We start from the raw sequence: 25,891 nt of genomic DNA on the forward strand, positions 1-25,891 counted from the left end.
GAGTTGAGACTTGATCCTGTGGAAACCCAAGCAATGTCTTTAAGCCATCAAGAAATAGGATCAGATTTGGTTGTGTGAAGGCTGGACTGCAGTGGAACAAGCGAGGTGGCAAGGACAGTCAATTGGGAGGTTGCACTGTGATCCTGCAGTGGGACAGGGATGAAGAACTAGACCTTGAAGAGAGTGAACCTATGGGACTCGGGAGTGGCCGAGAGTGGCAGCTGGAGAGAGAAGGAGACTGGAAATGGCCCGGGAGCCCTGGCTCCCCCAGGGCCCTTTCGTAGCAGCTTCAGCACCCTTCAGAGCCTAGAGGACAGATCCCTGACCCAGAGCTTGGTTGTCCTTTATCCTAGGTCAATAGATAAAATAAAGGGAGATTTTAAACAGGGCAACACACATTTTACTGACCTTAAACTCTCCTACCACAGAAGGATCTTCATTCTCATCGGATTTGCCTCGGTACAACTTGAAAGTGTCCGAGAAGTCTGTCAGGCCCTCGAATTTGGTTACATCCTCTAGTTCACAATCATATATCTGAAAACCATCAACAAATTCTTAATTTTTCGTTCAAATGCAGATGGAGTCTAAAATCAAAAGGACTGACAATACTGAGGGGGTGGGAGGAAGGGAGGGAGGAAGGAAGAAAGGAAAGAAGGAAGGAAGGGAGGGAGGGACAGAGGGAGGGAGGAAGGGAGGGAGGGCTGTGAAACTGATCCCCGAACCCAGTTTGATCACATTTCTAAATTAATTGTTCTTTACATGCTAATGTTTCTTACACTACATGGAGAGGTTGTAACAATCACGTGAAAAGGTGTGGGTTATTGTATTTTGATGGGGAAAATTATTTTAGGGACTAGATAGTTTTCCATTTAAAGAATTTTTTTCCCCTCATATATATTATTCTGAAAACTTTAACATGTGCTTCTACTTGAGTGCATTTCAGGCTGAAAAATTGAACGAAGAATTGGAAAACTCAAAACGTTGACAGCGAAATGAAAGACAGCCAGTCCTGCCTAGCTCAAGAGCTTGTCTTCCTGCTGGACACATGTTCCCACAGTTGTGATTTTTCGCTGTATACATGTGACAGAATCAACTTTTCAGCTAGTGAAACCAATGCCTGTTCAGAGAACACGATGGAGCATGTTGACATCCCAACGCTTACTAAGCTAAGAGTTCTGCAAAGAGTACTATGACTTCTGGGTCTCCCTGAGTCAAACTGGGTCATTTGGGACCAATTAATGTGATGCCAACCCATTCCCAACCCTCTGCCAGATGCCTCCGAGCCCCAGAGTGGCAGTCACGTAGCCATGGCTCAATAGCTGTCCTCCAGTCCTGGGATCTCGGCAAAGCCAAAACCCATGAGAGGGGATGCTCCCAGAAGTCAGAGGTACCCCTGGCCCCTTCCCATTAGGACCCACCAAGAGACCTTTCAGTCGTTGTTTTAGCCCTGCATGTGGCCAGTTTTAACACTGTTCATCCCCTACCCACAGCAGAATAGGTCCAGGTACCTGGAGCTTGGAATAGCCTTTCTGAATATATTGTCCACATTTTTCATGTTCCCCTGAGGAAGCATAAAATTTACTCCACCAGTCCACCACCTCTTCTTCCTAAAGACAAATCAAAATGGAAAAATCTTTAGCAATGACCTGGATTTCCAATCTATATGGGAAAACTCACATGTAATAGGTAAGAAGAAATAGACCCTTCTGGAACTGTTATAGGTGAAGTCACACTTTGGTTATGTGCATAATGTACAGAGCATTCACAATTCTGCTCCGAAGCTGAGGTGGAATGACCATTCTTGGCCAACGACATGTCTGCCTTTAACATAATTTTCTTACATAGACACAACCTATTAATTTGTCTGTTTTTATTTCTTTTTCTGATTGACTTGATATATACATATACACATAATGTAAAGAAAACCTCCAATATATGATTTCTGCTATCTCATTTTCTTTGCCCTTTTAAGCCAGTAATGCCTTGTAATCCAACACTTACTAAGCTAAGAGTTGGACAAACTGGTTCTAATTCAAGTTCCCTCCTTTAAGTTACAAGCCATACCAGCTTATGCAAGTTGTTTATCATCTCTGAGCATCAATTTCTTCATCCATGGAAGGAAATAACAGCACTGCCTGCCTTCATCTGCCTCAGAGGGTTGTTCTGGATATTGACTATGATCATTAGGTGAAAGAGCTCTGACAACTATAAAATGTGGAATGAAAGAGGGAGGCACTACGGTTCATTTAGACCAGTGACTGCCCCGGGGGATTCTGATTGGGTCAGTCCGGGGAGAGACCTGGGTGCCCAGTGTGCTTCTGTAAATTCTCCAGCTGATTCTTATGTGTAGCCAGTGTTGAGAAGCTCTGGTTTTGAGGGGTGATTCTGGGTGGGGCAGAAAGGACAGCATATCAGAGTCACCTTAGGAACATTTCTGAAGTACACAAGGCCTCCTGCTCAGGTTTATAATAAGAATAGACTCTTATCAGCTTCACCCATTGCTTATTTTACTCTCCCTCAGAAGTAGAGATGTTGCCCCAAACACAGAAGGTCACCTGTAGTGCGGCTTCCTATTCAGTCTTGGGGGAGAGGAAGAACAGACAGAAACGGCTACTTCTTATTTGTGTTCTGTATATGTGCACCTGTGTGTGTGTGTGTGTGCGCGCTCGCGCGTGTGATATTTACTTCCCCTTTATGGGTCAGTAACCCACCCCTGGATTTAGAAAAATTTTGTTTACATATCAATTACAGGCAGAAAATACATCAATCTTTTTCTTAAGATAGGGTCCTGTTCTGTCATCCTGACTAGAGTACAGTGGTTGCTCACGGCAACCTCAAGTTCCTGGGCTCAAGTGATCCTTGCGCCTTAGCCTCCTGAGTAGCTGGGACTACAGCCATCATGCCTGGATAATTTATTTTTCACTTTTTGAAGAGATGAGGTCTCTCTACGTTGCCCAGGCTGGTCTTGAACTCCTTGCCTCAAGTGATCCTCCCACCCTAGCCTCCCAAAGTGCTGAGATTATAGGATTGAGACAACGTGTGGGGCCTATGCATCTTAAATGTGGCAAAATGTGTACAGTTGTTACCTTTTCTGTCAGCTGCTCATGCACATGTATGGTCAGGACAGGTCAAAACACGTAACAGGTCACACGGATATGGAGACCCCAAGAAGAGAAGGAGAGAAGGAGAAATTACTTTTCATACATGCTTTACATTACCAACATTTTTATGGATAATTTTAATTATTCTAGTGAAGATGCTCTCATAATTGAACACATCTTATTGTGTTCTTCTCTGAAAATGAGCAAAAGGATTACACACATCATTAAAATGAAAGGCTTGGAGGTGGCCACCCCGTCTCATGTTTCCAGTAGAATTAGCTGCCTCCCATGTCGTACACACAGTGATCCCACTGAGGGAGGTCTGGGGCTGCCACTTTCCTGCCCCAGACCTTTCATTCCATTTATTGCCTAAAGTATTTCCCCAACTTGACCCAATTCTCCTCCCTTCAAAAGCTCCCCTGTCCGGGATGTGTTCATGATCTCATCATATAGGTAATTTTTTCTTGGTTTTCCCCCATGCCTATGTCATAATGCCAAATAAATGTTTGTCCATCAAAATTGCTCTAATATGAGGATGTCAGGTTTCTTGCTGGCCAAATCCTTCTATTTGAATTTCTGCATAGAGAAGCCACTTTGCCCTCGGGACACATCCAGGAGGTGAGAGAATGAAGACCTGGGACAAAGGGCTCGAGTTTGGTCCTGGTGCCTGCTGGGACGTCTCTACGCTTGCCCTCAATGGCAGCTTAACGAAATGCTGTCTAGACCCCCTTTCTGAAATCCTAACCTCAAGTTCATTTCTAATGGGACTTGTCATACCTGCTGTGTGAGAGAATCACAGGACTTCATTTGTAGGTGCCCCTTGTTATTTTCCAATTTTTTTTTTTTTTTGAGACAGAGCCTCAAGCTGTCCCCCTGGGTAGAGTGCTGTGACATCATAGCTCACAGCAACCTCCAACTCCGGCTGAAGTGAGTCTCCTGCCTCTGCCTCCCAAGTAGCTGAGACTACAGGCGCCCACAACACCTGGCTATTTTTTGGTTGCAGCCATCATTGTTGTTTGGCAGGCCTGGGCTGGATTCAAACCCGCCAGCTCAGGTGTATGTGGCAGGCGCCTTAGCTGCTTGAGCCACAGGCGCTATTTTCCAAATTTGATTTTTGTTCAGCACAACAGAATTGCCAAGGCAGGCAGAGAGACAGACAGATATATCAATTCTTTCCATTCGACTCATACCAAAGGGTTAAGGGTTTAAATCATCACAGCTGAATTAAGATTTTGGAGAGAAGGATTTTATTCTAAAAGTACTCTTACATTCTCACTGATTCCTGAATGCAGATTCTTAGGGCCTGTTTATTCACATCTGTTTTCAGCTATTCAAAAATATTATAGTTTGTGATTTTAAAAGCATTATGTAAGACAAGCTGCTGATTTTAATACTTAGGACAAGTAGGAGAAGATTTATTCATGCCCACTTGCTCTTTAGTTCACATGGAAAAGTAACAGAAGTAATCAATGTGACTTGCTTTATTATATCTAATAATGATACAATTATTAAGGAATGAGAATCAGATCATTAAAAGGCAGAGAAGATTCTCCCCTTAGGCTGAAACCAATCATATTGGTTGAAGGGTCACCTTTCACTCCAAAATCTACTAATAGAAAGAATTTGAAAGAAGAATTCAAGTCTTTAGAGCAAGGTCCCCCAGTCCCAGTCTCCTCATGCATTTTCTTATTATACATACATGCACTGTTCTTGGAGAAGCCATTTTGCTGAGTGCTGTTGACATGCTGCTTAAGCACTGGAATTGGAAGGCAACTGTTGAGATGGCCATAGAGGAATGTCTGTGCTATCTGGCTAGCACTTGACCAACTTGCCCCAAATACATATTTGTTTCTCACTTTTCTTGCGGTAGTGCTCAGCCTATCTGTTAAGAACACCAGGGGCATCACAGGCCACTGCCATGAGTTTCTGAAGCCTGACAGTGTCACCCAAAGCCACAGTATCCAGCCGCTAGCAACAGCACATTAGCTTTGACACATTCCCTGAGTTTAGATAAAAAGCCTCCATCGAGTTAGTGGAAATGCATGTACGTTACATGTACATGACATATACATGTAACACAGGACATCAGCACGCTTGTCATTGGCTCTTCTGAAGCTCAACTTTGTTCATCTGACGTTGCATAGACACCCAATGTCTACCTCGATAAACAGACAGACTCTGGTTTTTAGAGATTTCAACCAGCCTTTTGTATCAACACTGTACCTAGGTGTTAGGAGAATAAGCTGATTAGAGTCATTTATAGTACAGCGGGGATGACTGATACTACCATCCCCAACCCTGCTGTGTTGCCATGTTTAATTCTATGATATAAACTGAACTTTCATAATGTGTTGCTACAATAGCCTAATCATTTTTTTGGGGGGGGTTATTTCTTTATTTATCTTTTGAGACAGGGTCTGGATCTATTGCCCAGGCTGGAGTACATTGGTGTAATCACAGCTCACTGTAACCTCAAACTCCTGGTCTCAAGCAATCCTCCTGCCTCAGCCTCCTGAGTAGCTGGGACCACTTGTATGCACCACTGCATCTGGCTATTTAAATTTCTTTTTTTTGTAGACACAGGGTTTCATTATGTTGTCCAGGCTGGTCTTGAACTCCTGGCCTCAAGCAATCCTCTTGCCTTGGCCTCCCAAATTGGTCATTTCTTACCTATTTTTAAGAAATGAATGAAAATCTTGGCATAGATTATTGGCTTTATTCTTCTTCTGCTCCTCAACTGTTTTAGGGCCACTGAGCACACAGGAGACATGTAATAAGAATTGATTGACAATGGTAGATGGCAAAGCTGGCTGCAGATTATACAGCACTATCTTAAGCTGTGTTTTTCCCAGAGTAGTTGTAAAAAATCTACAGAAAGAGTCTTAGGTATATCAACTTCCCCCCAAACTACTACTGTCTTATTGGGAATATTTGGGGTTGTCTATAAAAGGATGATAGTAGTTTTGCCTGTGGGATGTGCAATTTGGTGTTGTCATTTGTGACTGTATAGGATTCCCCGAGAGCAGACTCAAACCTACTGCTGCCTGTGGAGCAGTAGGCTGTGGAGACCACATTTTTTTCGGTCCAATTGTTAGTGAGTTTAATGCAGTGGGAAGGAAGCAGATTTTTTTTTTAAGGCACTGTTTATGGACATAACACATTAAACTGCAATCATGTGCATTTCTTGGCCCATTTGCACATTAAAACATGCTGCGAAAGTTCTTCACAAATGCCAAAAGAAACAGGGAGATATTTGGTGTTTTCCTTTTTCTGGGCTGGGGCACTTTTCCCCACCTTCCTTCTTGCAGAAGTGGTTGGAATGGTTTTAAAATAGGGTCTGAGTATTTCCCCCAATTTCTTCACTTCAAAACCACAGTGAACATAAAAATCTGGGTGTCCCTTATACTGACAAATAGGGTCATTAAAAAGCCACCACACTTCTGCTCCGTGCAAGGAAAAACCGGGCATGCTGCAGGCATCCCTGTCCTGAATGTTGCCGGGGTGTAAATTTGCTCCTGAAACTTTCTCTTTCTAGCAAATGGTATCACTCCCACACCAGTGGTCCTCAGACCTGCATGCCCATTAAAATCACTTGGGGTTATTTGAAAACATGCTGATATCTAGGTCCTGCTCCCACTGGGGAGTGAGCATGGGGCCTGAGCGTGGGCATTATTTTAAGTATTCTGGAAGAATGATCAGTGATGGTTGAAGACCACTATGTCTTCATAACTACTTTTAAGTGCAGGATTTAGATTCTGGTCTTTACCCAGTCCTCAATAAGCTGGTTAGATGATACTATTTTAATTGCACTGAAAGGATGTTTGACTGAGTTCACCAAATGCTTGGACATCTGGATGATCAAACTGATTGTATCCAGTGATCAGCTCTGAAACCTACCTTAGAAGCCAGTAATGGTTTGGTGTCTTCTATTTCAATAATTACATCCCGGCGGGGTGGGGCAGACAGAAGGGAGGCTGCAAGACAAACAGTTTCATTATCCACGATACTTAGAGAAATACAGTCATGAACATTTTACTCCAAGTTCAAGTTTAACAGCCATAGGGTGGATGGTGGAGTTTATTCCTGGATGAGACTTACTGAGTGGAGGGGACAACACCTGAATGTAGAAAATAACCCAACAATCCATCATTTTCCCCCAAATATAACACGGTTTTAGGCATTTTCTAGAGGACCGTATGGTCCATTTTCCTTTGGTTTTGGACAGTTAGCCCAGTGCTTATATGCAGGAAGCACCCAGAAAAGAAATGTGTCGACACATGTCTTTAGAGGGTACAGGAGTGGTGGTCAGGGAATCTACTTTCAAAGGAGTCTTCTTTTCTCAGAATTTGTTCCTAAGTCACAGAAAATAAAGAGGAGAAAAGAAGAAAGAGATGAGAAAAGGTATATGCCGAGGGAGAAGGCTCATGCCCCGGCTCTACGTGCAATTCCCCCACATCTCTGTGACTTAGGATTTTAGGGGTAGAGCAATAGCTCAGAAACAGTCCCTAGGCTGTTTGGTTTGTTCAGCTATCGGGTGTCCCAAAGCCTCAGCCTGGGGAGAGGTGAGAGGCACAGCTCCCTTTTACTGAAGAAGTGTCAGGCAGCCAGACTTCAACAGGAGGCCAGAACGCAGATGGAGCAAACGCCACCAAGCCAGAGAACTTTCTGTTCAACTCACTCAACGTGACTGGCATATAGGACCCAAAGGAGGAGAGGGAGAGACGTGTGTAGGTACCTACCATGTGTCAGGCCTTGGGCTAAGCACTTTATTTACACGATCTCATTTAATTCCTCAACTATCCTTTTTTAAAGATTTCCTTCTTTAAAGATTTAAACACAAACCAACCGAAGAGAAAGCAAGTCACTTGCTTTAGGTTAAACAATTAGTAGTAAGTGGAAGTAACCTAGATCTGTCAGACCCCAAGGCTTGTGTTTTGGGCAGCGCCTGTGGCTCAAAGGAGTAGGGTGCCAGCCCCATATGCCGGAGGTGGTGGGTTCAAACCCATCCCTGGCCAAAAACTGCAAAAAAAAAAAAAAAAAAAAAGTCTTGTGTTTTAATCATCACACCGGAATTCAGGGGAACAACACTTGAGATCCTGGGGAGGCTGACATTTGTTGAGCATCTATGGTACATCAGCTACTATGTGAGGTAGTTTGATATCCATGGGACACCCAGACATATAAACAGTCTCTATGGTTCCAGATAAGTGCCCCTGCAGCTCCTGGCAACTGTAACAACACAGGAGACAAGCAGACAGGCAGTAAGCAAGCTCCTTGAATCATCAGTCCTGCACTTGTCCACCCCCCTGTAATCAAAGCCTGAAAGAGAAGAGGACAAGCTCTGTGTGCTTTCGACATCAGGCCCACTGGGTGGACACCTCAACTCTTAGCCTATCATTGGTTTTAAGAGCATATCGATTTTCATCTTCTGTGTTCTCCAAAGCTTTGACCATACTCTACATTAGTTACACAGGATCACTAACCAGCATCCTTGGCCTTGGGCTCAGCCTACCCTTGACCAAGAGATACAAACAGGTCCAAGCAATTCTGGGGCCAGAGAAGGTTTGTAGCATTTGTAGCCTCCTAATGATTTCATGTATTTGAACCAAAGAAACTTCTGTCATGAAAGCAGTAAGAAAAACACTAGGAAAATAATTTCTCACCATTTAGTAACCCCAAACAAAACAATTCCTGCAGTTACAATAATTCTTGTTGCTGATTTCGGCATCATCAATTCAGCACAAAATGTTTTACATGGGATATTTCTTGATAAACACGTGTAGGCTTTTGCTCAAATTTGACTGTGGTTTTTTCCCCTCACTTCTCTGAGTCAGAGATACAGGATGCTCAGACCCACATAGCAGATGAGTTTCAAAAACTCTGTAAAATCAATACCAAACCTTATGGAAGCTTAAATAGAACTGGTTAGAGGCACAGCTGCTTAAATAGAAGATATCTGCTTCAGCCTTGATGCTAGCAAAGATCAGCTGAATGAAAGTGTCCCAGCCCTCCTCTGGGGTCTAATTTCAAGGCCAGGGGCCCTCGGATGTCCTGCACTGATGAGTGACCCAGACTCTAGCTCCTAACACAGTTTCTGGCACATGGTACAATTAAAATCAACTAGCTATTAAAAGGGTACTAGCGATTTCGTTAGCCGTTATTTATTATAGAAATCTCAAGTATTATGCCTTTCTCTATTCCTTATGTATTAATTATATGCAAGTTATTTACATTTTTCCTCTATGGATTACAAATGTCTTTCAAATTACATTGCAACAATGTTGTGATGGGTTAATGAGGTGAGAGAACAGATGGAAAGCAGTTTGTTCCAATTAGAAATAAAAATCTCATCCCTCAGTGCTCATGGTGGGTGAGCATGGGGGTGGGGAGCAACCTCATATTTCTCCATCCAAATATGTCTCACTTTGGACTATAATTACCCAGTTCCATTTCCTCTTTCCTGCTGGAGTTTTACTCTGAGAGAGTGAGAACACGGCGATCTTGGTCCCCTCTGTTCTCCAAACATCCAGTACAGGGTTGGTATTCAATGAGTTTTTAATAACCATGTATTGCAGGTTGAAGGAAATTAATTCATCCCCATCACTGGTAGGGAACAGCCCTGCCTGCGTTTAAAGGCTGTTTGTTGAAATGGAAATAGGGCAAGTTCGTGAAGCACTTACCATTTCCTTAAAAGGGGTCATATGTTCACCCAAGAGCAAGACACATTAAGGGCAGGAGCTTGACCATCAGGCCTCCCCAGACTAGTCCAGGATTCCTGCCCTGCTCTGCCACTTACCAGTTATATTACCTTGGGAAAGTTACATAGCCCACTGGAAATTAAACTGTTTCCTCATTTGCAAAATCTAGACAACATATATAGGACTTACCTTGAGAAAGTTTGTAAAGACTAAATCAGATCCATGCCAGAAAATCCCCCAGACTTCTTTGTAGACTTGCATTTTACCTTTTAGCTGTGGCACAATATCTTCCTTTCCCGCATAAGGGTCGCAGCGAAAGCGGTCCAGCTGATCGATGGTGCACTGGCCAACGACAGGCTTTCGCCCAAACTGCCTGTGGTCAATGACCTTGATCACCAGCGGAGGCATGTATAACTCCTCCTTGGGCAGTAACTGGGGGTCACAAAGGGAAATGTCATTTTCTTTATAAGACCCAACAGAGACAGCTTTCCCAAAAATTAAACCAAGGCACTTTTGCCATCTAGCCCAGGGAACTCAGAGAAATTAGTTGGGGATACTTATGTGCCAGGCAAGCAGCTCAGAGCATAAGAGTATGACCTCTCAGCCAGTCTGCCTGGGATCAAATCCTGCCTCTGCCAGCAAGAACTGCATAACTTTGGGGAACTTTTCTAACCCCTCCATGCCTCAGTTATCTCAGCAGTAACAGTAGGGTTGTTGCATTACCATATGTGAACTGCTCTGAAGAATACCTGGCCCTGGATAAGTGCCCTATGTTAGCCACCATGATGTGGAACCAGCACGCTTTCCCGCTGACCTGTAGTCTGCTTCCCAAGAGGGGATGTGCACAAGGCCAGCAAGCCCAGGACTTTGGTCATCTGCTAGCCAAGCCTAAGAAAGCATTTAGAAATGGTCAAGAGAAAACTGAACCTCCAAGGGAAACAGCTGTGATTGGGAATCCTTTAGTCCTGCAAGTTCAGCGTCAAGATGGGATCCACATGGATTTGGTGGCTTTGGTGACATTGGCTGACCCCGGGCTTGCTGCACATGTGGTCTGGGGGAACATGTATCTCTGGTCTTGTATAGGAAGAGGAGCTGGGGTCCACTGAGTGGCATTCCTCATTCCTGCTGAAGTGCCAGACTCCAGACTAGAGTTTTAAAGGTGGGGGAGGGGTGGAGAAAGGACATGTGTGGGTGGAGTGGCCCAGGGGTAACAATGTTCTGGGATTCTGGCCATATAAATGGCCCCATCCGTTAGACAATGAAGAGGAGAGGGCTAGGGTTTTGGAGTTGGAGGCGTCTTTGTCCAAACCCTGATTGCCCATTTGCTGGCCATGTTCTCTTGTGTAAATTATTTAACCTCTTGGTTTCCCTCAAGTTGGGCATTAGAGGGGTGGAAATGTCCACCCTTCAGGGTTAAAGATAAGTGCATAGAGCATAAAGGCACCTGGCACCCAGCTATAGTGGGACACAGTCACCGAGGAGTAGGACGTGTGGCCAACACTCACTACGAGGCTGGATCAGTCACCTCCCCTATCTAGATCTCCATTTCCTCATCTGTAAAATGTGAGATTGAATCATGTAATCCCAGAGTTCAAGAGCAGTATGTGGCAACATCAAGGGCAGGAACATGACTAGGGTGGGGAAAGGAATGGGAAGGTTCCAGGCCTTCCAACACTTCAAGCTAAGGAAATGGCTTTATTTTTGCCTCTTTTGTGGAATAAAGTAAGAAAGATTTTTTTTCTTAATTTTGTAAAAGTTATAACTTTGACTGCCTTAAAAATAGGAAGATGGAGTGACCTCTTCTGGCTCCAGGTATCATGGGGTCAGTGACAGAGGACTGTTAACTGGACCTGATGCTCTCATATTTCTGATAGCCAGAGGGTGGCCTTGATAGACCAAAAAGGGGCCATCCCAGGGATGCCTGGAGGCGGGGCACAGCCATGAGCTGTTCGGGTCATGCCCCAGTGCCCATATGGGTTCCCCTGCAGTGATCTCTCCCTAGCCAGCCAGCCCTTATCCAGAGGGTTCTGGTTGTACACTTATAGGAAGTATATTAGGTCCTTGAGTGATTCAGAGTTAATATGTTGCCCTTGTGGGTTGATCAAAAGCCTATAATAGATAGCCGAATAGATAGAAAGTTTACTGGAGAAATAAATAAGTATTGCTTGCAGATCCTTTTCTGCATCAATGGAGGGGTTTGAAGCTTAAAGAAACCATTGCTATAGTGTGAGACGCTAAGGTGGAAATGTCACTGACAAGCTGAATATAAGGCAGGGTTGTTCTATTTGCCAGATTTTGGAAATAAACTCTGTGTGCGTGTAGTATGTACATTCACATTTCATCACACGTGGACTCTGATGGAATATCGATACTGTACCACTTTCATGAAGAGAACAGAACTTGGAAAGTTGGGTGTCTTCTTAAGGTTTTTGATCACCACCGACTCTACCCTTTCTCCTCCGCACTCCACAACGAGACTGGGGGATGAGATAGAGGCCATCTGGTAGTTTTTCATATTTCTTAAGCCCCAAGCTAGAATCTATGAAAAAAAATTAAGAGACTGGAAGGAAACTCAGCATATGAAAAACAATATTCAAAAGGAAAAAGTCTGTCTCAATAACTGGCAAAGTCTTTAAGATTAACTTGTACAGATTTGCCTAAAATACCTTTGAACGTTACCCTAGCAAGCCTGCGGGTCATTCAAGGAAAGCAGATTTGTGTCCTCCCCCAACTTCCTTCTCCTGCCTGCGCGGCTACAAAGGCAGGGGAGGTAAGAATGTAGGATTGAAATCCTGGCTGTGCCATCTCACGGCCATGTGAATGCCGATGAGTTAAATAACCTCTCTCTGTCTCAGCTACAAAAAAATCTGGTATCCTCTCTCACAGAGACGTTAAACTTCTTAACATGGTGTCTGATCCGCACACATTCAGAAATGATGGCTGTTGTTGAAAGCCCCTTGCCTCAGTCTTTGAGAGCTCTTAGCAAGGCAGCTGGAGAAGGAGAAGGGAAATCTCAGGGTAACAGCTGGTTGGCTGGACAGGGGGAAGCCTCGAGAGCAGGCCAGACACCGTCCATCAAGCCTCCTTGTTAGCACCATCTGACATGCCACTCTTGCCCATGACTCCCTCCCCATGTCTGCCTCTGTACATAGCCACTCTCTGCTGGCTTGTCTGCCCCTCTCCCAGTTCTGCAGGTGATTGCGAAACTCAGAACTCTGCTGCCTTCCAGCAAAGCTGGACTTTAGATGCTCTCAGGAATGCTAGAGTGGATTCTACATGTTCCTTCAAGTCATTTCCAAGATCATCTCAAGTTTTTGGACAAAGTCGAGAAGGTGTATAGCAAGAAAATATGAGGCAGAAATTCTTTCCTACAGGAGAGATTGCTGTTCTGTAGTTACATGTGTCTGATCTGATCTAGAAAACACAGGAGCAGCTTACCTCAATAGCAGTGAGCTGAACCACAGGCCTGATCCCCTGGGGAACCATGTACAGATTTGATGCCCTTTGCGGGGGAAGAATGGGAAGGTTGGAGCCATCCTGTGAAATAAATATAACAATGTTAATGCCTACCTTTAGTTCAAGCAAACAGTGCCTAGAATTATTAACAGGTGTTTTTAAGAAGCTGTAGGAAAATATGAGTGAGAACACAGCAGTGTACCTTGTTCCTTAGAATTAGCTCTGCAGTTACAAGGACATCCCCACAGATCCTGTCTCCGTTCCTTACTGGGTGCCACAGAAGTTTGGGTGTGATGTCTATTTCTGAGTTTAGCTTCACCAGAGGAGAGAAAATGCTTCGTCCTAAAAATTCATCTTTGCCCTAGAGAAACAAGCGATCCTTAAATTCCCTAACAAACATCCTTTCAAATCTCCATCGTTCCCCCAAGTTGTCTTAGAAATTCTAAACTACCTACCACTTGGTCATTGTCAAAAAGTTCAATGACAACTTTGGGGGGGTTCTGCAGAACAGCTTGGGGTTCCCCATAGATTTCAACTTCATCAAATATAATTGTTTGGTCCCATGTTGGGTTCAGGGTGGAGTGAATGATTTCAGTGGTTTTGCTTCGATGGAGGAAGGAGACATGAGCGTATGGATCTGAAATAGAAAAAGGGAATAACAGCGGGGCCGTGGCCGAAGTCCAGCTCCCTGGAACCACTCATTGCAATAGCTTCTTTTCCTCTGGATACAATGATCATGGATGCTCTTCCCCCACCAGGAGATAGGGTTTCTATGGAGCAGCGCACTGAGGCAGACTGTGGCACTGCAGCAGAGGGACCTGAAATGAGGTCCAAATGTGTACCGAGTGTGTCCCCACCGAGGCTAGTTGGGCACCCAGTCTTTTTCTGCAAGGGTACTGCCCTTGTGGTTGAATGCAGGCTCGGCAGTCAGATGCACTGTTGTTCAAACCCCTCTTCACCCCTGCTACATGACTTTAGGGAAAAATGCTTAATCCTTCCTCTTCTGTCCAATGAAAGTAATATCTGCTTCATTGATAGGATGAAATAATATAAAGAAGGTAAATTACTTAGGACAGAGCCTCTCCTAAGGGGAGTATTTGGTAAATGCTATTTATTATCATTGTGGTTAATGCCAATGGTAAGCCATTCATTGAGCAAATATTTCCTGAGCATCAGGTCTTCAGTAGTAACAGGAAAGGTTCAGACGTTCACAGAGCTATGTGGTCCCCCAGCCCCAGGCTGTGGATTGGTACCAGATTGTGGCCTGTTAGGGACCTGAACTCTCCTCCTGTCCCATCCATTTCCCTCATCTGTGGGAAAACTGTATTCCATGACTCTGGTCCCTGGTGCCAAAAAGGTTGGGCACTGCTACTTGTAGAGTTTACAACCAGAATGCTGTAAAAGCAGAAATCTTTATTTCACTATACTTGAGGATAAACTGAAAGCAATTTCATATACTAAGAAGCAATCGACGTTATTCATATACTAAGAAGCAATCAATGTTTTCCTTTATGTTAAATAATTTCATCAACCCTTTTGGTAGTTACCTATGGGCCAATCTACCTAAGCAATAACCTAATGTCTAACCTGAAATTCTTACATAAGCCAACAGGGTGTTTGGTTTTGTAGCAAGGCAGCCGTGCGGTACGAATAGAACTCTTTGTCTCTGCCCTGATGATAAATCTTATATCTCAAACTGCAAAGAATGTGCTTAGAGATTTACGCAACTTCAGTGAAGTAATTGGGAAAGGATTCATTGACTTTCAGTGATGGAGTGCTCCCTAGTGGAGAATGTTTGAATATATCTTTGAAAACATTTTGGAGATGTTTATTCCAGGGATAACCACGAATCTGATCTAATTTGTAAGAAAAGAAAACAAATGTTGGTTAATATTAGAGCTTGAAACATGCTTCTCAATTGATTTGATCATGCCAGATTGTCAGGAAAATGCTTTAAGAGCTGTTTCCACAGAAGACCCGGGGACGTTCTGTTGGGCTTCAAGTCCTGAAGAGGAATGCTCCAAAAATACCAAAGGGTGGCTCCTGACATGGTCCCAAGGGCAAGGACTTAGATCCAAGGCAGTCAGGTTCTCTGTCCTTCCCCACCCCTGCCAACAGCCTTGCCCTCAGAACTAGTCCGAAGGCACCCAAACCTGCCAGGGTGTCAGCACAAGGGGTGATAATGCCTTGGGGTTAGAAATTTGGGGAGTAAGCATCAGAAGGGGTCAAAATGGACTTCAAACTGCCAAAGCCTGGTGCTGTCAGCAAATGGGTGGACTTGCTGCCATCTTTTTTTTTTTTTGAGACGGAGCCTCAAGCTATCCCCCTGGGTAGAGTGCCGTGGCATTACAGCTCACAGCAACCTCCAACTCCTGGGCTCAAGCGAGTCTCCTGCCTCCGCCTCCCAAGTAGCTGGGACTACAGGCGCCCACCACAACACCTGGCCATTTTTTGGTTGCAGCCATCATTGTTTGGCGGGCCTGGGCTGGGGATTCGAACCCGCCACCTTAGGTGTATGTGGCTGGCGCCTTAGCCGCTTGAGCCACAGGCGCCGAGCCGCTGCCATCTTTTTGTCACTTTAAGAGTTATAAAAAAACCTAACAGATCTTAACTTCCCATCTACCAAGAGTCCAGGGATAAAAAGACAGCTATGTGTATAAACAGAGATCAGAAGTCACTCATCCTGGTGCTTTTTATTACTTAATTGATTAATGCTTATTATTATTATCAAAAGACCATGAATCTTCTGTGTATCCTTGGCACCCAGCAGCAGTGCCCAAAGCATTCAGTAATTATTTGTCTAATGACTGAGCAGTTTGCTGTAAGCATACTAAACCAATGTCAACACGAAGAGGGTTTTTGTTGTTAGAAATGGTAAAAAGCATCTCCTCGATAAGAAGTAGAATCAAGGCTCAGTGCCTATAGCACAGTGGTTAGGGTGCTGGCCACATGCACTGCCGAGGCTGGTGGGTTCGAATCTGGCCCAGGCCAGCTAAACAATGACAATTCCAACAACAAAAAAAAGCTTGGTGTCGTGGAGGGCGCCTGTAGTCCCACTACTTAGGAGGCTAAGGCAAGAGAATTGCTTAAGCCCAAGAGGTGGAGGTTGCTGTGAGTTGTGACATAGGGAGACTCTGTCTCAAAAAAAAAAAGGAAGTAGAATCAAGACAGCCTGCTATGTAATAATGTGGAGCTTATTTTTTCCTTTACCTGAAAAGCTATCCTTGTCTAAAGCCATGAGGTTTCTGGCTTGATAGATATAACAGCGCAGATGGTAGATGTAGACTCCTAAAAAAATAAAATAAAATAAAACAGGATAGAGATTACCTACAAGAAATACAATACTGCAAACTGCTATTTTTGTGGGATATTTGAAGATAATAACATGTTTCAGATAAATGCACCACCCCTATCTAGTTCCTCATAGTATAGAGGGCACACAGTAGGACCCCCACAGTTGGCCACCTCCCTACACTGACCCCTCCCTAAGGTGACCTAATTTTATAGACTGAACCCATACCACATGTACATATTGGTACAATAGGCCTAATAGGCCTAGTTCCTTAAGTTGACCACCTCCATCTATTGATGAGTTTGTTACAATCCCTTGGGTGGTCAACTTACAGAGGTTCTCCTATATAATGATAATGTTACCCTCCCAAAGTAAAATTTACTTCCTATAAAATAAAATCTATTTTTAAAAATGCTATAGTAAGCTCAAGGCCAGTGTGTCAACCAGGAGAGCATTGCTCCTGCTGTAAATAAATTTCCTGGATTTAGGGTCTGCTTTAACAAGCAACTGGGTCTCCAGCAATTATAGAAATTGGGCTCTCTGTACTACTTCAACACCAGATCTGAGAAAGTAGTCTGCTAAAAGTTACTCTGACATTTCAGAATCTTCCCACTTCTTCTCTTTATTAGTATATTAACACACACATAATCTGTGAGACACCAAAGCTCTGTGATTCAGTGCATAGATTCTGGGAACCTGATTACTTGGGTTCAAATTCTGTCTCTAGTGCCTACAAGCTATCAGACCATGGGCAAGTTATTTAATCTTCCTGTACCTTGGTCCCCTCATTTATAAAATGGGAACAATAATAGCATCTATCTTACATGGTTGTTATTAGGATTAAACAAATTACTACGGTAGGGCGCTGGCAAATAGGCTGGAGGTGGCAGGTTCAAACCCAGCCCCGGCCAAAAAACAAAACAAACAACCCCCCCCCCCCCACAAATTACTATAAGCACAGTTTCTGGTACAGGCTAAGACCTATACAAGTATTTGCTATTATCATAGAGAAGGTCTGCTTCATTCCAAAATTTTGAAGGTTATCATTGAAACCAAGCTTTATATTGAGCCTTTTTTTCTTAGTTAAAATAATAAATTGGGGGGCTTCCTAGGTAGAATGAATACATATTAGACAGACTATGCTAAAATCAGTGATTTGACTACCTTTTACTCCAAATACGATAGAGTTTTTAAAACTGTATTTTCTAAAATCTTCTTCAAGCAATGAAAATGAAATCCATGTTTGCATGAAGTGTTTTTTTTAAATCATATTTGGTGATTCAAAGAGTTTTCTTCAGATAAAAGTTACAGAAGCACAATTGACCAAGCCATGTTTAAAACTCACTGTCGAAATTACAGGAAACAATGGGGGTGTTGGCTCCAAACACGGTGGTGGCGCTGTGCTTCTGTTTTTCCAAACTCTTTTCGTCTCCATCCTCTGTAGTGTCTGCCCCCTAACATAAGAGAGAGAAAAGTCAATTAACTCTACCTAAAAACAAAATCAAACCAAGAGGCAAGAATCACAAATGGAATGGCGACGTTCGTATGATTTTCTTATCCATTCACCTGGTTTTTAAAGATAAATAGGCCCAGTGACTCCCCCAAAGTCACTGAGCTGGAAAGGGCAAAGCAGGAAGTGGGAGCAACCTTCTTACGTCCGGTTTGGGTTCGCCAAACCCTGCTGCTGAAAGAAAGGGGGAAAAAGAAAAAAATGTGGAGGATAAGTGGATTAGAAGGACAGGAGGAGGAAGAGAAAGGGCAGCAGCAGCAGATTACAGGGAGGTCAGAGTGCAGAAACACAAAAATAGGCTGTTTGGAAATGGATCCCGACCACCGTTCTGGTTTAGACCTCCCACGGCCATTTTCGGATTCCTCCATCCACCTGCCTGCTTCCTCTCTCCCTGTCTTCTTTATTATGCCTCCATGTGAATTGTTCTCTAATTTTGGGAGCCATCCCTCTGACTTCCGCCCCCTCACATCTGTATGTTTAACTTTTTTGGTTTCTGGAACAGTTGCAATTTCCAAAGCATGATCCAAGGAGCCTGGGATGTTAATTGATGTTACCTGAAACAGGGTCCTGGAACAGATAGATATATTTGGAAAATGTTAGGTGAAACAGGTGTGTCTGCAGTAGTATTTCTTGACTTAGAACATTTCTTATGTTCATGGTCTATTTATCCCATAACAATTGTTCAGCACCTATGATGTGTAACTTTCCTCTAACCTACAAGGACTCTCACAGTGCTGGGGTTTCAGGGACCTCTACGGAGTTGGCACTGTTGTATCTAACACTCATATATTTTCTCTGTACCAATATAACTTGCACTTGGGCTACTTACAAGAGCACCTTCAAGTTTAAAGATGGCAGCTGCACCATGAGTTTCTGAAGGTGCCATCTTTCTCCTCCAACGTCTGCGGCGAAAGGTATCTGAACTACGCTGTTTCCAGTGAAATTTCCAGCCAATTAAAGAAGCATATTCCCAACCCTCCCGGTCTTCATATTCTTCCATGGCCTAAAACAGAGGTGAAAATGTTAAGGATAACAATAATAGTCCTTATGTGGATAAAACAAGTCATCTTGTCAACTAACAAAGATGTAATATTAAAATCTCCTCTGTGCCAAGCACTATGCTAGAGCCAGGGATACAGCAAAGGAAAAAAAAAAAAAAAACAGAGAGACCCCTTAATATTTTGAAATTAAAAAAGAGAAAAAGAAAAACCAGACAGGATCTCTGCCCTTGCAGAGTGTTCTCTGTGTTTGGGAACACAGAGGGGGAACCAGGCAGTCACCCTACAATGAGATGATGGCGTGTGGTGGACACACCCACAGGAAGGGCACCTTATTCAGACTCAGGGGCAGAATCAATAAGTGGACTCTTTCTCAAATTGCTTTCTGTTTTCTCCCTCCATTAGTTCCAAAGAACATTGCTATTTTGATGTACTTTGGAAAACATTACCATCTCCATGTTATATGTGGGGGAAAGATGACAGGACCCCCTGAAGGTTTAAATGTCTTACGAGTTCATAGCTTGCCACAACTAATAATTAAATGAATAGATAAGAGTATACTATTTCTGTAATAACTAATAACTCATGAGTATGGTATTTTCAGCTTAAAAACTATATAAATGTGTATGGATATACAAATTATCTTGGTTTTCAACGTGATACTCTGTCATCAACAAATACGAGTATTCACTCTGTGACAGGGATTGTGTTAAGGTCTGAGGGAACAGTGAAGAAAAAGACAGACAGAGTCTTTGCCATCATGTACCTGACATTGTAGTGGCAGATATTTATTTAGATCTCCTACAAGTAGGACTGGAGGGCGGCGCCTGTGGCTAAGTGGGTAGGGTGCCGGCTCCATATACAGAGTGTGGCGGGTTCAACCTGGCCCCGGTCAGCTAAAACAGCAGTGACAACTGGAAAAAAATAGCCAGGCGTTGTGGTGGGCGCCTGTAGTCCCAGCTACTCGGGAGGCTAAGGCAAGAGAATTGCCTAAGCCCAATAGTTGGAGGTTGCTGTGAGCTGTGATGCCACAGCACGCTACCGACTCTGTCTCCAAAAAAAAAAAAAAGTATGACTGGATTTAATAAATGTAAAATAATACTTAATAATATTTAGGATCTTGGGAATAAGAGGTTCATGTGGGTAATTATTATGTTGGGTCTATTTTTTTTTCAGTTTGAATAAATGTAAAATGCGGGTTAACCTCAATCTTGGAACTGATCCTTTAGTAATGTTAATAGTGGCAAGGAACGATTTCACAAAGCCAAGAGTAAGGCAGGTTAGGGACATGATCAAAGGTCTGAGAAATATTCCTTGATAGAACTGGGCCACATCCCGAGCCTGTCATAAAATTCAGAGCTTACGGATTATAGATGATGCATATTCAGTCCCTAGCATGCATAGACACTTCTATACATGCCATTTAGTATTATTCTACTTAATTTACTATTATTCCATTTAGAACTTACAGTACCCTAATCAGGTATAGATATTATCCCCATTTTGCAGATGAGAAAAAAAGTGAAGATCTGAATCCTTACATATCTTGTTATAAGTCGTGAGCTATTGCACTACCATATTATGCTGCTAAAATAATTTCAGTTTCTTCCAACAGGTCTATAGCAGTTCTCAGCACTGAGCTTGCCTCAGAATCACCTGGGAGGCTCATTGAATTACACATTTCTCGTCCCACTCCCAGAGTTTCTTAATCAGTAGGTCTGGGGTGAGCTATCACTAGCAAGTATCCCAGATGAGGCATTATTGGTTTGGTGGGCACACTTTGACAATGCCTAAGCACAGCATTAAGGCCTAGATTTGCAAATAGCCTCTGAAGAAATATCTAGTTCACTGGAACTCCGTGTGGTCAGGGGGGCAGAACTCCCTGGTTCACCGTCTGCCCTTCTCCCCTCACCTTTGCAGTACTTGAAGCTGTCTGTGTTAAATCTTTCTTGCGTTTCCGGACTAGCCTTCGCCGCCTATGCGTGTGATACATTTTCTCTGCTGCAACCCAGGACTTGGGTTTATTATCAGGAGGAATGGTAATTCCATACTCCCAGCCTGGAACAGAGTTTGTGAACAGTTACCCCAAAGAGATACATTCACCAGACTGCCAAAAAACCTCCAGGAATAGTCACTCCCTCCATCCCCAGAGGTTTTCTCTGGTTATGAGTGTGCGCACGGCTCCTTCACTTTGCTGGGATTCAGCCAAACTGAACCAGCCTCATTCCCTAGCTCCCTCTTGGAAACATTCCTTTCGGGCTGTGGAGTTCACCTTTATTTCCTATACTTCTAGTCATTGATGGTGCTTCAGAGCATTTAAGAATAAAACACAGTCCAGGAGACAGAAGGAGAAAGATGGGAAGGGCCTGGGCCATGTACTCACACAACATGGGATCAAATCCCAACACCGGTGGGTGCTGGCTGTTTACAAAATAAGTTTCCTGCCAGTTGGTAACCTACTTAAAGCCCAATTTCTCCATTACAAAGGTAAAATAGATCTTTGTGTAGGGTTTTAGTTATTTCAACACAATCCAACAAATGTATGCAAAGCATGGGGGCCATATTTAGCACATAATCAATGCTAATCATTATTCTGAGACACGGTGTGTGCATCAGGATCAGTGAGGAGCTTATAACTGATTTGAAGTCTTCTGTATCAGCTTTAGTTCTTTCTGTTCACTGTTCCCTCTTCTAAGGCAGGAAATCAAATTTTCTTTGGTTGAAATCTTAACTTTAAATTACTATTACAGAAAAATATAAGCACCACCACCAGAAGCTATGTCAATAATCTGTATTATTGCTTAATAGGGTGACTTTTAAAATATTTTACAGTTCTCCTTTCTGAGCTGGAGGGCCCCCTGAATGGGATACTCCCAGGGAGATCATGGGATATGGTTAGAATAGAGAAAGCCCAAATTCCAGCTCCCTCCCAAACTATTTCTGGATCATCAAGCATCTCAAAGCCCAACCAGTTGGCCACACATCACTGGATAGTCTTCATTTTTTTAATCAACAAGACCAATCAGATAAGCATGTTTTTCATTCTTAAAACCCCACCCCCACCCTGCATCCGTTAAAGCATTTGCTGGTCCCTTGGATTCTCCATTTGAATAATCAGAGAGAATATCACCAGACCAGTTGCTATAGAGCAGCAGAAATAAAACCCCTCCCTCCCAAAGAACCTTTACTTTGGTTAGCCCTGATATAGAGCCCCCCATGAGGTAATAGATGTGAAATGTCACCTTTCTCATCCACTGCTCGATTGATGTCATACACCCAAGCATCATCTTCCCATTCCCAGCCCGGAGGACAAGTCAACTCGCTGGGTGATGCTGCCTTATCGCCATTCTTTAAAAAAATGAAATAAACACAAAGAAGAAACGTAAGTCATAGGGTCAACAAGATGAAAAGGGTAAGATATAGTTTCTCACATGTAACTATAGTATCCACATGTTTATAAATACCACGTTAGAGATCCATTTTCCTCCAGAGAAGTCTCTAATTTTTACGCATAATTGCTGCATACAAATTGTTTAAACTACCTTCTGTTTTTACTATTAGGGAAAGTATTAGGTTGCGCCATGTGAAATTGCTGTCTTTGAGGGTCATAGTGATGGCGTCTCAGCAGTTTCATGTGGTTCAACTCAGTACCATAAAATGCTGCAACGATCTTTATGACAGCTTATCTAGAAAAGAACCCATCAAAGGATGGATTAAAGACATGTGTTCACGTGTTTTCAAGTACCGAGGATTGCTACTGGAGGCTCATGATGCTAACAAGATTGAGCAAAGTTTATGTGAAATGCTGAATTAAGTATTCATAAAACTGATAGAGTTATGAAAATAAAGTTCATAAGTGAAGGAATTAAAGGTAGCCCATAAACAGTGGAAAAACACTCAGCTTCACTTTAAATTAAGAGAGTGAAAATTGAAATAGCAGCAGGATACCACTTATTCAGGTATTGGCAAAGATGATAAAGTGGGATGGTGAGTGTTTAGGCAAACAGCTTTCTCACGCTGTTGACAGAAATATAAACTTATGAAATCTCCTTGAAAAGCAAATCAGCAGTGTTTATCAAAACTGTATACATATTTAAACCTTCACCAAGCAAATTCAAGGATCTTTCTTAAAGGTACACTTTTATAAGCAAATAAAAATGTATATACAAGGATATTTACTGTTGTATTGTTTATAAAAACTAAAGAAAAGTAAAAAAGCACCTAAATGTCCATAATGAGGGAATTAATTAAATGAATGATAGGAGATGCATATAATAAAACATTCTCCAGTTCTCCAGGTTGTTTTTTTTTTGACACAGGGTCTCACTCTGTTGCCCAGTCTGCAGTGCAGTGGTCTGATCAGAGCTTAATGCAGCCTCAAATCCCTGGGCTCTAGTGATGCTCCTGTTTCAGCTTCCTGATTAGCGGGAACCACAGGCATGGGACACCATTTCTGGTTAATGTTTAAATTTTTTTGTAGACACAGGGTCTCCCTATATTGCCCAGGCTTATCTCAAACTCCTAGCCTCAATTGATCCTCTCATCACAGCCTCCCGAAGTCCTAGGATTACAGGTATGAGCCACAACACACAGCTCTAGGTATTTATTTATTGAGAATAAATAAATGCATATTTATTTTTTGAGACAGAGTCTCACTTTGTCACCCCAGCAGAGTGCTGTGGTGTCATAGCTCACAGCAACCTCAGACTCTTGGGCTCAAACGATTCTCTTGCCTCAGCCTCTCAAGTAGCTGGAACTATAGGTGCCCACAACACCCAGCTATTTTTAGACAGAAGACCACAGGCTGGTCTCAAACCTGTGAACTCAGGCAATGCACCCGCCTCAGCTTCCCAGAGCACTGGGGTTACAGGCGTGAGCCACTGTGCCCGGCCCTATGCACTTATTTTTAAAAGCTCATAAATCTATATGCACTGATATCTAAAGTTGTTCAAGATATATTATTATGTGAAAAAACACAAGCTGTAGAACTGCCCATAAAACACAATTCTTTTTAGGTAGGGAAAAAAGAAGTTATATATCTGCTATCAATGGCTATCTTTGGGTAGTGGAATACAGAGCAGGGAGAAGAATTACTTTTCATTTTCTTTAACACTGTTTGGAGTTTTAAAAGACAAGGATATTTCCTTTATCATGATTTTAAAACTAGTTAAAAATTGAATATTTACCCTAAAAAATTCACACAACCTGGACTTTACCATGTGCCCACATCTAGTAAAATGGGGCCAATGTCTATCCCCTAGAAAGTAACTGTCGTAGCACTTGTGCTGCTCAAGTTGTAAGTGGGAGACTGTTCAGAGCATAAGATGGAGCAGGAGAGAGGGTGATGCCCAGGCGGTGGCTGGTGGGTTCCTAGCAGATCATGAAGCAGAGGTGACGGCATGGGAGGGTTTCTCTCCAGGGGGCTGCTCACCGCGTCGGTGTAGGTGTCCTCTGCTGGCTTCCACTCGCCCCCTGGGTAGCGGCTCTCGTTCTGGTAGACTTCATCGGTGAACTCCGTGTGACCTGCATCCGCCTCAGTCAGCAAGCTGCAGGGGCGGGAGAAATGGGCCAGCAGCCCCGGTTACTGCCAACGGCCAGGAGGTGTCTGCGCTCTGGGAGGGGCACCAGCTCCCTCCTGGCTCTATCCCTCTTGGTCCTGCACTCCAAACGCCTCTGGACTAATTGCTCTTGACATTCCTTTGAAGAAAGGGCCTAATGCAACCTAAATGATGGAGAACTCGAACCAGCAGGGCTGCTCCTGCTTGGTGATTAGGGTGGGGACTGGGAAAACAGCACTGTGGGCAGCCTCCTCCAGGGCCCATGCTGCTGTTTCAGGGCAGGGCTGTTCAGCTTTCTTTCAGTTTGGCTAACAGTTCAAAAGGACCAGGAGTCATCCTCCGCATGCCCCCTATTTTTAAAAAATGGAGTGGAGCCAGTCTCGTGAAGCCAAGTGGAAACCTTTACTCATGGCTTGCTAGGTCTACATAACGCAAACGCAAGAGAGGAGCTTACATCTTCTGGATAGTTCCCAGCTAGACAGCCAAGCCAGGTCATTTACGACTCCAAACGCTGCCTGGGCACTTGAGAAATCCATACTGACTCTCTGCCATGCCAGTTTTCCTTCGGATGTGGAACTATTTTGACAGCCCACAGAAGAAAGTACAAAGGTTACAAGTTTACTCAAGTCTCCCACCAGGCACCCCGGAATGAGGGTTCCTTTCCCTGTACCTTCTCTACATCTTTCCCTGCCACATCCAGAATCAAGCACTGGAAAAGAATCAAAAACAGAGTCCCAACTGTTTGTATAAATTGAGTCCATCCATCACTTCTCTGGGCCCTGGGAAAGGAGAATAAGCGCCCTGGCTGCTGCCTCTAGGACCCCATCCAGCCCCAACATGCTCAGGCTTCCGCTTTTTCCATCACTACTCCCCTCTACACTTCCCCTGTCCTCACTAACCCTCCTTCCCTCTGTCCAGTGCGAACCCCCTCTTCATCTCCTCACCCATCTTCCTGCAAAGCAAGCTGTCCTGAGTTGAGAGAAATCATGTGTACGCATTGGGCCTTAACAGACCAGCATCTCCCCTCCCTCTCCTCCCTCCCCTCCAATGCCTTTGCAAGTATTAAAAACAAACAACAGAGAGACCAAACTCTGGTTGGAGGCCTTAAGATCCCACTTCATGGCTCGGCGCCTGTGGCGCAAGCGGCTAAGGCGCCAACCACATACACCTTAGGTGGCAGGTTTGAATCCCCAGCCCGGGCCCGCCAAACAACAATGATGGCTGCAACCAAAAAATGGCCGGCGCTGTGGCGGGCGCCTGTGGTCCCAGCTACTTGGG

At 43.6% G+C, this 25,891-nt stretch overlaps 1 protein-coding gene across 1 annotated transcript in view; it reads right to left on the minus strand.

The window, feature by feature from the left end:
• The window catches only part of MYOF (myoferlin), a 162,316-nt gene that overhangs the window by 24,326 nt on the left and 112,099 nt on the right, over positions 1-25,891 (minus strand). Inside the window, exons 27-41 of the mRNA XM_012801428.2 lie at positions 24,487-24,601; positions 22,298-22,403; positions 20,968-21,113; positions 18,887-19,060; positions 17,893-18,001; positions 16,466-16,543; positions 13,711-13,892; positions 13,458-13,616; positions 13,238-13,336; positions 12,177-12,338; positions 10,066-10,231; positions 6,999-7,075; positions 3,087-3,098; positions 1,509-1,607; positions 409-534 (exon numbers count right to left, since the gene is read on the minus strand). Coding sequence (XP_012656882.1) covers positions 409-534; positions 1,509-1,607; positions 3,087-3,098; positions 6,999-7,075; positions 10,066-10,231; positions 12,177-12,338; positions 13,238-13,336; positions 13,458-13,616; positions 13,711-13,892; positions 16,466-16,543; positions 17,893-18,001; positions 18,887-19,060; positions 20,968-21,113; positions 22,298-22,403; positions 24,487-24,601 — 1,810 coding nt within the window. The remainder of the gene's footprint in view (positions 1-408; positions 535-1,508; positions 1,608-3,086; positions 3,099-6,998; positions 7,076-10,065; positions 10,232-12,176; positions 12,339-13,237; positions 13,337-13,457; positions 13,617-13,710; positions 13,893-16,465; positions 16,544-17,892; positions 18,002-18,886; positions 19,061-20,967; positions 21,114-22,297; positions 22,404-24,486; positions 24,602-25,891) is intronic.

This window comes from Otolemur garnettii, unplaced genomic scaffold, assembly GCF_000181295.1.
Source record: "Otolemur garnettii isolate 467f Iridium unplaced genomic scaffold, OtoGar3 scaffold00008, whole genome shotgun sequence".
Taxonomy (NCBI): Eukaryota; Metazoa; Chordata; class Mammalia; order Primates; family Galagidae; genus Otolemur; species Otolemur garnettii.